The sequence below is a fragment of the Lipotes vexillifer genome, unplaced genomic scaffold (genome assembly GCF_000442215.2).
Source record: "Lipotes vexillifer unplaced genomic scaffold, Lipotes_vexillifer_v1.1 scaffold382, whole genome shotgun sequence".
NCBI classification, from domain to species: Eukaryota; Metazoa; Chordata; class Mammalia; order Artiodactyla; family Lipotidae; genus Lipotes; species Lipotes vexillifer.
Genome location: NW_006780611.1, coordinates 9247429 through 9259376, shown reverse-complemented (window position 1 = coordinate 9259376; position 11948 = coordinate 9247429). Strand labels below are relative to the sequence as shown.

At 51.9% G+C, this 11948-nt stretch overlaps 1 protein-coding gene across 1 annotated transcript in view; it reads left to right on the top strand.

The window, feature by feature from the left end:
* CACNA1I (calcium voltage-gated channel subunit alpha1 I) overlaps nucleotides 1–11948 on the top strand; it is a 108347-nt gene that overhangs the window by 54888 nt on the left and 41511 nt on the right. Inside the window, 2 exon segments of the mRNA XM_007454105.1 lie at nucleotides 7085–7400; nucleotides 8561–8653. Of these exon segments, the coding sequence (XP_007454167.1) occupies nucleotides 7085–7400; nucleotides 8561–8653 (409 nt within the window).

The following is an 11948-nucleotide window of genomic DNA, read 5'->3' as shown; positions in this document are numbered from 1 at the left end:
CGCCGTACCCGCCTGCCCCGGGCTCCTGGCCAGCTTTAGCTGGGGGATCAGTGGCACTGAATGTTTCAGGGCTAGGAAGGTCTCCACATTGAGACCTGGTCCCGATCCTTATTTCCAGTGGTGCAGAGAGGTTAAGGGGTGTGCCCAGGTGAGTTGGTGGTAGGTCTCTCATGAATGGCTGGACACCAGAATGAGCACAGAAGTCCTCTGGGCTCTCAAAATTGGTATCAAAAAGTCCCAGTCCAAGATAGGCCCTTAGATGCTAATTCAGTACCTAGTGACTCTTACTTAACACATAGTTTTAACTTACTTGGGAATTGGGACCAAAAGAGTGGAAGCAGCAAACGAGAAGGAGGTTGGGTAAGAGGAAAAAGGGCAGTTAAGATCCAAGCAGAAGTGAGGACAACAAGGAATAAAGAGACAGAAAACCTTCAAAGCAGACATGGAAACTGGCTTTCTAATTACAGCACAGACGTTCCTATCAGTGACTCTGAGTCATCAGGGAAAGGTCAGCTCGCATTCGGCCCACTTGTGTCTAAAAGCAGTGGGGTGAGCAACTCCTCAGAGAGATGATTGTCCAAAGCTATGTAAACAGAAATCAAGCTTTCACTCTTGGAGGAGTTGCATTGAGTTGTCTGAGAAATGTGACATCTACAGAATCTCAGCGACGAGGGATAAGCAGCGTCTTTGAGTATACATACATGCCCATATGTATTTGGACATGGCTATACTTCCATTTTGTTTCACTAATATGCATTAGTGCACTCCTGCTGTGTGCCAGGCCCCAGGGAGACTGAAGTAAAAAAGCATTTTCATTTATCCTGTCACTCGACAAACTCATCCAAGTGGCAGCTCTTGCCCAGCCCGTGCTCGGGCCGAGGACACAGCAGAAGGTGGAGTTCCTGCCCCTGGGGAGCGAGGACTGCAGGAGGGACAGTTCTTGTCCCTGGGGACACTGCACAGGCGTGGGCTGGGCCTCCCTCTTGGCCTGACTGTTGGTTGTGGGGATGGAGCTAAGCTGGAGAGCCAGGGGGAAGCCTGGGGAAGGGCACTGACCCCGCCCATCACTGTGGGGGAACAGTAGGGTACCTGGGTAGATCAGGGATGGGGCACCCTTGTGGGTAAGAGCCCTGTGGGGGGCAGGGGTGCCCTCATTTTGTCAGTCATTTGGAAGAGGTGGCCCCTGAGTCAGGGCCTGGGGCAGCAGGAGAGGAGGACCCTGCTTCTCATGGTCTGGCCTTCAGAGATGGAGACGGGTAGGTATGAGCTCTCAGCTTTGGGTTCAGGTCTCATCCAGGCCTCTCCGTGCCATATGGATCTTTCTCTAGGTCATTCCAACTTGGCCCTCTTCTCATTATCCCAGCTCAGCCCCGATGTCGCCTTGTCCTGGAGGCCTTCCCTCACCAGCCCCCTCCCCCAGACCCTGTGTTGCCTTATCCTGCTTGATTTTCTTGGCACTATCTCTGTCTGAAATTATGTCACTTGTGAGTTTACTTTCTTGGTTGTTGGGTATCTCTAGACCGGTTTATTTACTTGGTTAGCAAGGTTGAAGCTCTTCTGTGTGACAGGGGCCGTGGAGGTAATGCTTAACTTTTGATCCCATGTGGAGACCAGGAAACTGAGGCTGAGAGAGGAGAATCTTGCTCCAGGGCACCCAGCTTGGCGAAGTGAGAGACAGAATTAGAACCTGGGTTCCCCTGACTCTAAAGCCTGCTGTGACTGCCCCCCAGGGAGTGTGCGCGAAGCATCCCTCCAGGCACATAAGCCCCTCAGGAGACCCCAGGTGGTCATTTGGAGTGTTCTTGATGAGCACAGAATCAGGACGATGTCACCCAGCTAGGCAGTGGCAGGGCCCGGAATCTGAGCCCTGGTCTGGTGTCCTCTGCAAAGCATCTGGTCCCTTCTTGCGGATTCTGTCTAGGCATTAATGCACACACACGACTATTTACACCCCAGACAGGTTTTAAAAATGAGAATTGCTCTGGCAGCGTGTCTTGAGTGTGTTTTTCATCAGTGTTTCTTATTCCACGAATGAATAAGAAGCTGGCGAGCCAGCTTCTGTTGATGGACCTTGCAAGGTTTCCAAGTTTTTGCTCTTACATACAAGCCTGCAGGGAGCATCGTGTATGCTTGCGATCTTTGTGATCAATGGCTAGACTCATAATTTCTAGTCAAAATGTAAGGCATTCCTCAGAGATATTGCGGGTTTGGTTCCAGACCACCACAATAAAGCGAGTCATACGACTTTTTTGGTTTCTCAGCGCATATTATGTTTACACTATACTGTAGTCTATTGATTGTGCAATAGTATTAAAAAAAGAGCATACCCCAATTAAAAAGTACTTTATTACCAAAAAATGCTAGCCATCATCTGAGCCTTCAGTGAGTTGTAATAGTAACAACAAAGATCACTGATCACAGATCACCACGACAAATATAATAATAATAAAAGTTTGAAATATTACAAGAATAATCAAAATGTGACAGAGACACAAAGTGAGCAAATGCTGTTGGAACAATGGCGCCGACAGATGTGCTCGATACAGGGTTGCCACAAGCCTTCAATTTGTAAGAAGCGCAATAAAGCAAAGCTCAAAAAAACTGAGGTATGCCCCTGTGTCCATTTTTTTAAAATACTTTTTTTGGTTAAGGTATAAATTACACTCAGTAGCAGGCACAGCTATTAAGTGCTCAGTGAGGTTTTAACCTGGGTTGTACATCACTGTAAATCTACCCTGAGAAACTCACTGTCCCCAGCAAGGCTCCCTCCTCCCCTTTCCCAGTCACCTTCCGCCTCACCCCGAAGTAGCAGCTATCCTGATCTCTATCACCATAGATTCCCTTTGCCTGTTTCTGAGGTTTCTTTAGATGGAATCATATAGGCCATTACCTTTTGTGTCTGCATCTTTGTCTCAGTGTCTGTGAGGTTCATCCAAGTTGTTGCTTGTGTGTTTCCTTTTTCATTTTTGTAAAAAAATCATCTCTAGATTACTTTTTTTTTTTTTTAATATTTATTTATTTATTTATTTGGGCTGTGCCGAGTCTTAGTTGTGGCATGGGGGATCTTTGCTGTGGCATGCAGACTCTTAGTTGCAGCATGCATACAGGATCTAGTTCCTTGACCAGGGGTCAAACCCGGCCCCATGCTTTGGGAGCGTGGAGTCTTACCCACTGGACCACCAGAGAAGTCCCTCCTTCTTTTTCACTGCTGTGAGGATTCTGCTGAGTGAATATACCACTGTGTGTTTTTTCATTCTCCTGTTGATCTGGGCGGTTTCTGGTTCTTTGGCTCTATGACTGATGAATACTCTTGTCCATGTCTTTGGGTGGATATGGCCATTCCTTCTCTTGGTTAAATTCTCAGGGGTGGAATTGCTGGGTTAAGGGAGTGCATATGTTTATTGGCTTTAGTAGATTTTTTTTTTTTTTGGCGGTACGCGGGCCTCTCACTGTTGTGGCCTCTCCCGTTGCGGAGCACAGGCTCCGGATGCGCACAAAGATCACTGATCACAGATCACCACGACAAATATAATAATAATAAAAGTTTGAAATATTACAAGAATAATCAAAATGTGACAGAGACACAAAGTGAGCAAATGCTGTTGGAACAATGGCGCCGACAGATGTGCTCGATACAGGGTTGCCACAAGCCTTCAATTTGTAAGAAGCGCAATAAAGCAAAGCTCAAAAAAACTGAGGTATGCCCCTGTGTCCATTTTTTTAAAATACTTTTTTTGGTTAAGGTATAAATTACACTCAGTAGCAGGCACAGCTATTAAGTGCTCAGTGAGGTTTTAACCTGGGTTGTACATCACTGTAAATCTACCCTGAGAAACTCACTGTCCCCAGCAAGGCTCCCTCCTCCCCTTTCCCAGTCACCTTCCGCCTCACCCCGAAGTAGCAGCTATCCTGATCTCTATCACCATAGATTCCCTTTGCCTGTTTCTGAGGTTTCTTTAGATGGAATCATATAGGCCATTACCTTTTGTGTCTGCATCTTTGTCTCAGTGTCTGTGAGGTTCATCCAAGTTGTTGCTTGTGTGTTTCCTTTTTCATTTTTGTAAAAAAATCATCTCTAGATTACTTTTTTTTTTTTTTAATATTTATTTATTTATTTATTTGGGCTGTGCCGAGTCTTAGTTGTGGCATGGGGGATCTTTGCTGTGGCATGCAGACTCTTAGTTGCAGCATGCATACAGGATCTAGTTCCTTGACCAGGGGTCAAACCCGGCCCCATGCTTTGGGAGCGTGGAGTCTTACCCACTGGACCACCAGAGAAGTCCCTCCTTCTTTTTCACTGCTGTGAGGATTCTGCTGAGTGAATATACCACTGTGTGTTTTTTCATTCTCCTGTTGATCTGGGCGGTTTCTGGTTCTTTGGCTCTATGACTGATGAATACTCTTGTCCATGTCTTTGGGTGGATATGGCCATTCCTTCTCTTGGTTAAATTCTCAGGGGTGGAATTGCTGGGTTAAGGGAGTGCATATGTTTATTGGCTTTAGTAGATTTTTTTTTTTTTTGGCGGTACGCGGGCCTCTCACTGTTGTGGCCTCTCCCGTTGCGGAGCACAGGCTCCGGATGCGCAGGCTCAGTGGCCATGGCTCACGGGCCCAGCCGCTCCGCGGCATGTGGGATCTTCCCGGACCGGGGCACGAGCCCGTGTCCCCTGCATCGGCAGGCGGACTCTCAACTGCTGCACCACCAGGGAAACCCGGCTTTAGTAGATTTTGCCAAACTGTTTTCCAGGATGGTTGCACTAAATGTTCGCTAGCAAAGTCTAAGAGTTCCAGTTGCCCTACATCCTTTAGCAACATTTGGAATTGTCAGTCCTTTAATTTTTACTATTCTAGTGAGAGTGCAATGGTGCCTTATTGTGATTTTACTTTGAATTTCCCTGATGACTAGTGGTGATAAGCACCTTTCCGTGTGTTTATCAGTCATTGGTGTACCTTCTTGTGAAGTGTTTGTATGGCCTTTTGCCATGTTAAAGTTGGATTGCCTTTCTTTTCCTTATAAATTTGTAGCGGACCTTTATATCCTGGATTTGAGTCCTTTGGTGGATATATATATATATTGCAAATATTTGATTCCAGTCTAAGTTTTCTGTTTCCACTCTTTTTTTTTAATATTTTAAATTTTGTTCTTTTTCTTTTAAATTTTTTTCTTTTTCCTTTTTATTTCTTTTTAAATAAAAAGTTCTTTTTGTTCTTTTATATATTTTTTTTCTGTTTTTCTTTTATCGTCTTTAAATTTTTTTTATTTTTGTTTTTCTTCTGTTTTCACTCTGTTTTTCCTTTTTAAAATATTTTTTATTGTTTTTTTGTTTATTTCTTTAGAAATTTTTTTGTTCCATTATATATTTTCTGTTTTTTCTTTTCCTTTAAAAATTTTTTTCTTTTTTCTTTTTGTTCTTTTTCTGCTTTCACTCTCTTAATGATGTCATTTGATTGACAAACAGAAGCTCTCAGTTGTAATGAAGACCAGATATCAATCATTTTCCTAGTATGCTTTTTGTATCCAGTTTAAGAAATCTTTTCCTAACCCAAGGTTACCAACTGTCCTCCAGTGTTTTCTTTTAGAAGCTTTCTTGTTTTTATCTTTCACATTTAGGTCTATATTCCATTTCAAATAATTTTCAGTACGACCTGTGGTTGGGGTCAAGATTCATTTTTTATATGGATGACCGATTGTCCCAGCACCACTGATGGAGAAGTCCATCCTTTCTCCGCTGAACTGCAGTAGTGCCTTTATTAAACTGTCCGGGGACCATATGTATTTGGGTTGGATGTCTACATGTTGTTAATGGATGTTGTTGCCAAATTGCCCTCTAAAAAGGTCATGTCAACTTACACTCCCACCAATAGTGTATTAGCGTGTTTACACTCTCCCCATACTCAATATTATCAGCCCTGAAATGTTTGCTGTTTGGATGGATGTAAAATGATCTCACTGTTATTTTTTATTTATTTATTTATTTTTGCAGTACACGGGCCTCTCCCGTTGCGGAGCACAGGCTCCGGATGCGCAGGCTCAGCGGCCATGGCTCATGGGCCCAGCCGCTCTGCGGCATGTGGGATCTTCTTGGACTGGGGCACGAACCCATGTCCCCTGCATCAGCATGCAGACTCTCAACCACTGTGCCACCAGGGAAGCCCAGGATCTAACTTTTTTATTTTCCAAATGGATAGCAAATGTCTTAACACCATTTACTGACTAGTCCTTCCATTCCCCATGGACCTCAAAAGGTGTCTCTTTAATATACTAAGTTCACTTTTATACCTGGGTTTGTCCCTGTGCTCTGTGATGTTCCACAATTCTTTCTCTTCCTGTTGCAATACCACACTCTAATAATAATCATACTTGTAGAGTATTTTGTTCTCCTGTAGGGCTGTGCTCCACTCATCTTTATTCTTTTAAAAAATTGTATTGACTGTTCTCCCGTTCATATAAATCCTAGGACCATCTGGCCAGGTTTCATAGACAAAAACATGTTGAGATTTTGATTGGGATTGCAGTGAATCATAGATTAGCTCTACAGGATGGGCAGGGCAGGCATTGTCATCTCTGTTTTACAGATGAAGAAATTGAGGTCCAGAGAGGGGAAGTGACCAGCCCAAGGTCACATAGATGGGAGAGGGTGGGGCAGGAAGGTATCTTACCTCCATCTGTTGAATCAGTAAAATTTAGCATTTGTATATTAAGCACCTACTCTGCTCCGACCACAGGGTGTGGGTACTAGGGATGCTGAGACCCAGTCCTTTCCCTAAAAGAGCTCCAGCCTCCCAGGGGAGTTGGGTGCATTTTTCCCCAAGAGCAATAACGGGGGTGAGTGCAGGGCCCAGTCTTCCCTGAGGCTCCCCCAGGGAAGGCTCCCTCTTGGTGGGGGGGGGGGACCCTGGAACTGCCCACAGTGGGCAGGTGGGAGTTTTTGTGACCATGGCAGAGGTGGGGAAGGGTGTCCCAGGCAGGGGGAACAGCATGTGCGAAGGCCTGGAGGAGATGATGGCATGTTGGGCCAGTCTTGCCATGCTGTGTGGCAGTGACCCCCTCCCCTTCTCTTTCCCCACCATCACCTGTGGACAGACAAGGGGATGTGGCCCTGCCCCCCTACTACCAGCCGGAGGAGGACGACGAGATGCCCTTCATCTGTTCCCTGTCGGGGGACAACGGCATCATGGGCTGCCACGAGATTCCGCCGCTCAAGGAGCAGGGACGCGAGTGCTGTCTGTCCAAGGATGACGTCTATGACTTGGGGGCGGGGCGCCAGGACCTCAACGCCAGTGGGCTCTGTGTCAACTGGAACCGCTACTACAATGTGTGCCGCACAGGCAGCGCCAACCCCCACAAGGGTGCCATCAACTTTGACAACATCGGCTATGCCTGGATCGTCATCTTCCAGGTGGGGCCCTCACGCCTGGCACCGGCCCCCATGCTGGGGGCCGGGGGTGGGGAGGGGTAGGGTGAGCAGCTTCACCTGGCAGGCGGGGCTCTGTGCTGGGGGTTTGCCACCCGTGTCACTGAAATCTACCCATCCTGCTGGCACAACAGGCACTATCAGCCCATGTCAGAACAACTGAGGTTCGAAGAAAGGGCTGTAGGCCCTCGGGTGTATTGCCTGATGCCTCTGTGCCTCAGCTTTCTTATCTCTAAAATGGGGGTAATAACAGCTCCCCCCCACCTTGAGTGGCTGAGAAGAATAAACCAGATGATGTGAGCCGAGCCTAGTGTGCAGTGAGTGCTCAGTCAAGGTTGCCTTCCTGCTGTTGTCAGAAGGAAGGATGGGGCAGGTGCAGAGGGTGGTGGCTGAGAAGCCGCTGAGGGGTCTGCTTGGCACGCTTTGCTCTGGGGAGCAACAGGATCACAGAATTCAGAGCTGCAAGGTGTGATGTGATCACAGCCCAGCAGCTGCGTTTTGGGACCCTTCGGCCCCGAGAGGGTGGGGTGGCAGGGACCTGGCAAACGCTCTGTGCATTTGCCGGAAGCGAACAAGACCGCGGTGCTGGGGGGGCCCAGCGTTCGTCTAGCCCAAGGCTCCTCTGCTTTCCTCTCTGGGAAAGTGCGTGGGCGACAGAGTCACACCAGGCTTCTCACAGCCCCCGTCCCGGGCTCACCTGAGCTGCGCCCCGACCCTGCCAGGTGGGCTCTGTTAATCCCGCACACTGAAGAAGCAGCCGAGGCTCAGAGAGTGGCCCAGGGGCTGAGCTGGGGCCGCAGCGCAGGGGCCCCCGCTTCCAGTCCTTCTGCCTTGGTGTGGAAGACTGGAAGGTGGGGGGCTCTGGAGCGAGAGGCACCAGGTTAAGTCCCTGGCCCACTCCCTCCTGGCTGTGTGACATTGGGCAAGTGTCCTAACCTTCTGAGCCTCCGTTTCCTCACTGGCATGTTGGGGATGCGGATGGCTGCCCCGTGGAGCCCTTGGGAGAAGCGTGAGAGGGGACGTGTGTAGAGTGTCCCGGCACGCGGTGGGGCTTCCGTCTGGGGCAGCTTCCCCTTTGCTGCCTGCCTTCCTGGAGGCTCAGCCATCTCAGGCTCGCTCTCTCTCCTGCTGTGTCCCGGCTGCAGGTGATTACTCTGGAGGGCTGGGTGGAGATCATGTACTACGTGATGGACGCTCACTCCTTTTACAACTTCATCTATTTTATCCTGCTTATCATAGTAAGTGTCAGGGGAGCTGGGGCTCTCTGGGCGGAAGCTCAGGGACCCATGGGCCAGGGGACCCCAGAGTGGAGGCGGGGCTCTTTGGGAGTCCCCAGGGTGCCCCTGCGGAGCCCGAGTGCTGAGTGGGAGAGAGCAGGAGGGGCAGTTTGTAAATGCAGCCGAGCAGCAGGTGGCTGAGGGAGCTCGTAGGGGTGGCCGTGGAGGCATCCATCGCTTCCGATCGCCTTCTCTTCTCATTTCTGGGCATTTAAGTCCACCTGCTGCTCCTGCCTGTGTTTCTCTGCCTCGTAGTCTCTGGGAATACATCCTTTTATGACCATAGCAGGGATGCAGCCTCAGGATGGAAGCGTCTCAAGGGCTCCAGCACCTCCCTCGTTTCCTGGGGCGGGAAGATGAGGTGCTGTGAAACGGAAGCCCCGGGCTGCTTCCTGGGCAGGGTCTGGAGGGGAGGCTGAGCCTGGTTGTGAGCTGGTAGAGCTCCCTGAAATTCTCGGAGGGACTCCCAGCTCTCGGGCAGCTCTGTCTTGTGGGGGAGACCTGGAAATGAAGGGGTGCTCTCTCTGCCCCCAGAGAGGGCCTGCTGTCTGGCCGGCCCCTCCCGCCTTCCCCTGCACAGTCTCCCCAGAACGAGCTCATCCACCTTGTCACGCCTGACTGTAGCTTCAGCCACAGCACAGTCCCCAGATGTCAAGGTGATTCACTCCTGGGAGTGTCGCTGCTGGCTCCCTGCTGCCGCAGGGCTGGGATCTCTGGCTTCCTGGCCGTGGGAGAGAGCACGCTTGGAACTCCGGGGCAGCACCCCATCCTGGGCTGCTGGGACTTTGACCTGGGGGCTCAGGGCAAGCTGACCTGAGACACCCCCGCTGTTGGCTTAGCTTTGATGCCTTCCTGGGGGTGCTGGGGCCTTGGACCCATAAGGAGACACCCTAGATAGAAAGAGAGGGACCCAGGCTTTGTTCAGCATTGCCGTCCATCCACTGGCTTGTTCATTCCCTAGCACATTCAGGGAAGCCTGCTCTGTGCCAGGCCCTGAGCCGAGTGCTGGGTACTGAGCAGTGAGTCAGGCCCTCCCTGCCCCCTGGGAGCTCACAGTCTTGTGGGGGAAGATGGGCTACAGCAGACAGGTACCAGACTGCATCTTAGGAGCCACCACCAAAGGAAGCCCAAGAGGCTGAGGGAGCCCACAGGAGGCCTCTCACCTGGCTTGGAGAAGGGATAGGGGAAGTGAGAGGCTTCCTGAAGGAGGTGATGCCAGAATTGAGCCTTAAAGGCTGGAGGGGGAAGAGCCAGAGGAAGAGCCTTCTGGGCAGGGGACGCCTCACAGAGACCCTGAGGCCAGACAGATTCCTGCAGTGGGGGGACTGTGAACCACTGAGGTTGCAAGAGGAGCCTTGAGTTCCAGAGAGAGGCTGGAGGACGCTTCATCTGCTTCTCCTGATGGACTTAGGGGTGGAGTCTGGGGTTGGTAACTCCCAGCATGACCCTGGGCAGGACCCTTAGCCCCCTGAGCTCACAGTGAAGCGGGGAACAGTGACGGCACCTGGCTCACGGGCCCTGGGGAGGGTTAGAGGAGACAGAGCCTGTGGCTGCACAGCCCCTGGCATGTAGTACATGCTCAATAAATGTGTCCTGCTGCTATTATTGCTGCGATTATTGGGCCCCTGGGGGCCCTGTCACAGGAGAAAGGGTGCTGGTAGGAGGCTGAGGATGCTGAGTTTTCCAGGTGCTGGGAAGCATCCAGCGAGCAGAGGCTGAGTGACTGTGCCATTCTTTTACCCTCACAACCCTGGCCACGCAGGGTCACCTGCTTGTTTCCCAGGTATGGACCCTGAGCCCCAGAGAGGTGAGGTGCCTGGCCTGGGCCACACAGCCGATGAGGGGTCCTCAGCCTTTGCACGCAGGTCCCCAGTACTCCTTCTGCCTGCAGAAGTCCTAAGCTCGTCCGAGCCTTATGTTTTTGATAGGGAAATGGAGGTCCAGAGGGAATGGGGAGCTGCCCGGTTACCCAGGAACAGCAGCCACAGAGGCGGGCTGGGTAGAGGCTGCCAGGTGTGAGCTCCCAGCGGACGGGGAGGCCTGCCGAGTGGGTCTCCAGGAAATGCGGAGAGAGCAAATGAGTGAGGCATCTTCGTACTTTAGAGGCAGGGGGTTTTCCCAGAGTCCTCTGGGCCAGGAAGCCCCCCCGCTCCCGCAACCCCTCCTGAGGCCCAGCTCCCCAGCTATGCTGTGGGGGAGAGGAAGGAAGGGGGATCGGTGGCTGGGGCTGCGGCCTACAGGAACCTTCTGGCAGGCAGCCCGGAGGAGGGTGAAACGCACACTGCCCCCTCCCTCTGGCAGGCGAGAGTCTGCACCTGAGTCTGTTCAAAGGCTTAGCCTGGGAGGAGCCTGCCTCTGGAAACTGGGGCTCTTCTGCCTGTGGTGGCCCCTGGAGCTGGGCCCTGGGACTTGAGGTGGCAGAATTCCTAGCACTAGCCAGGTAGCCTTTCGCCATCCAAGCCCAGATAAAGATGCCCAACTAAGCCCTTTCCGAGGGAAGCTTGTCTTTTCTTGTCTGGAGGCCCAAAGTCAGGGCCGTAGTGAGGGCAGGGCTGGGGTGGGACTCAGGGCCTGGGTAGCCTGAGGGGGGCTGTGCCTCCCTCGCTGCCCTCAGCACTGATGTCCCAGGTGGGAGGGCAGCCGTGGCCAAGGCCTAGGGGCCTGAGGGGAGAGGGCTTGGAAGCAGGCCTCAGGGGGGCCTGGGGAGCTGCCTGGGCCACCGCTGTCCTGAGCGCTGGCCTCCTCCCAGAGCAAGGCCTCAGCGCTCTTTTCTTGTCCCTATCTGTGCCTGTGCCTCTCCGTCTCTCTGGGCGCTCCGCCCTCCCCTCTTCTCTCCCTGTCCCCACCCGCCCCTGTCACTTTGTGCTTCCCACACCCTCCGTTTCTGTCCTCTCTGAGCCTGTCTCACTCTCCCCTGGTGTCCCTCCTTGCCCTTGTCTCTCTGTACCCCCCGTCTCTGGCTGTCTATTTCCCTGTTCCATGTCTGGGATCCGCCCCTGCCCCTCCTCCGGTCTTCCTTTCGGCCTCTGTATCCCTCTGCTTCTTGCCCTGCCTCCGTCCCTCCGTCTCCATCGCCGTCTCCCCGTCTCCATCGCCGTCCCTCCGTCTCCATCGCCGTCTCCCCGTCTCCATCGCCGTCCCTCCGTCTCCATCGCCGTCTCCCCGTCTCCATCGCCGTCTCCCCGTCTCCATCGCCGTCCCTCCGTCTCCATCGCCGTCTCCCCGTCTCCATCGCCCCCTCCCCGCCTCTCTTTCT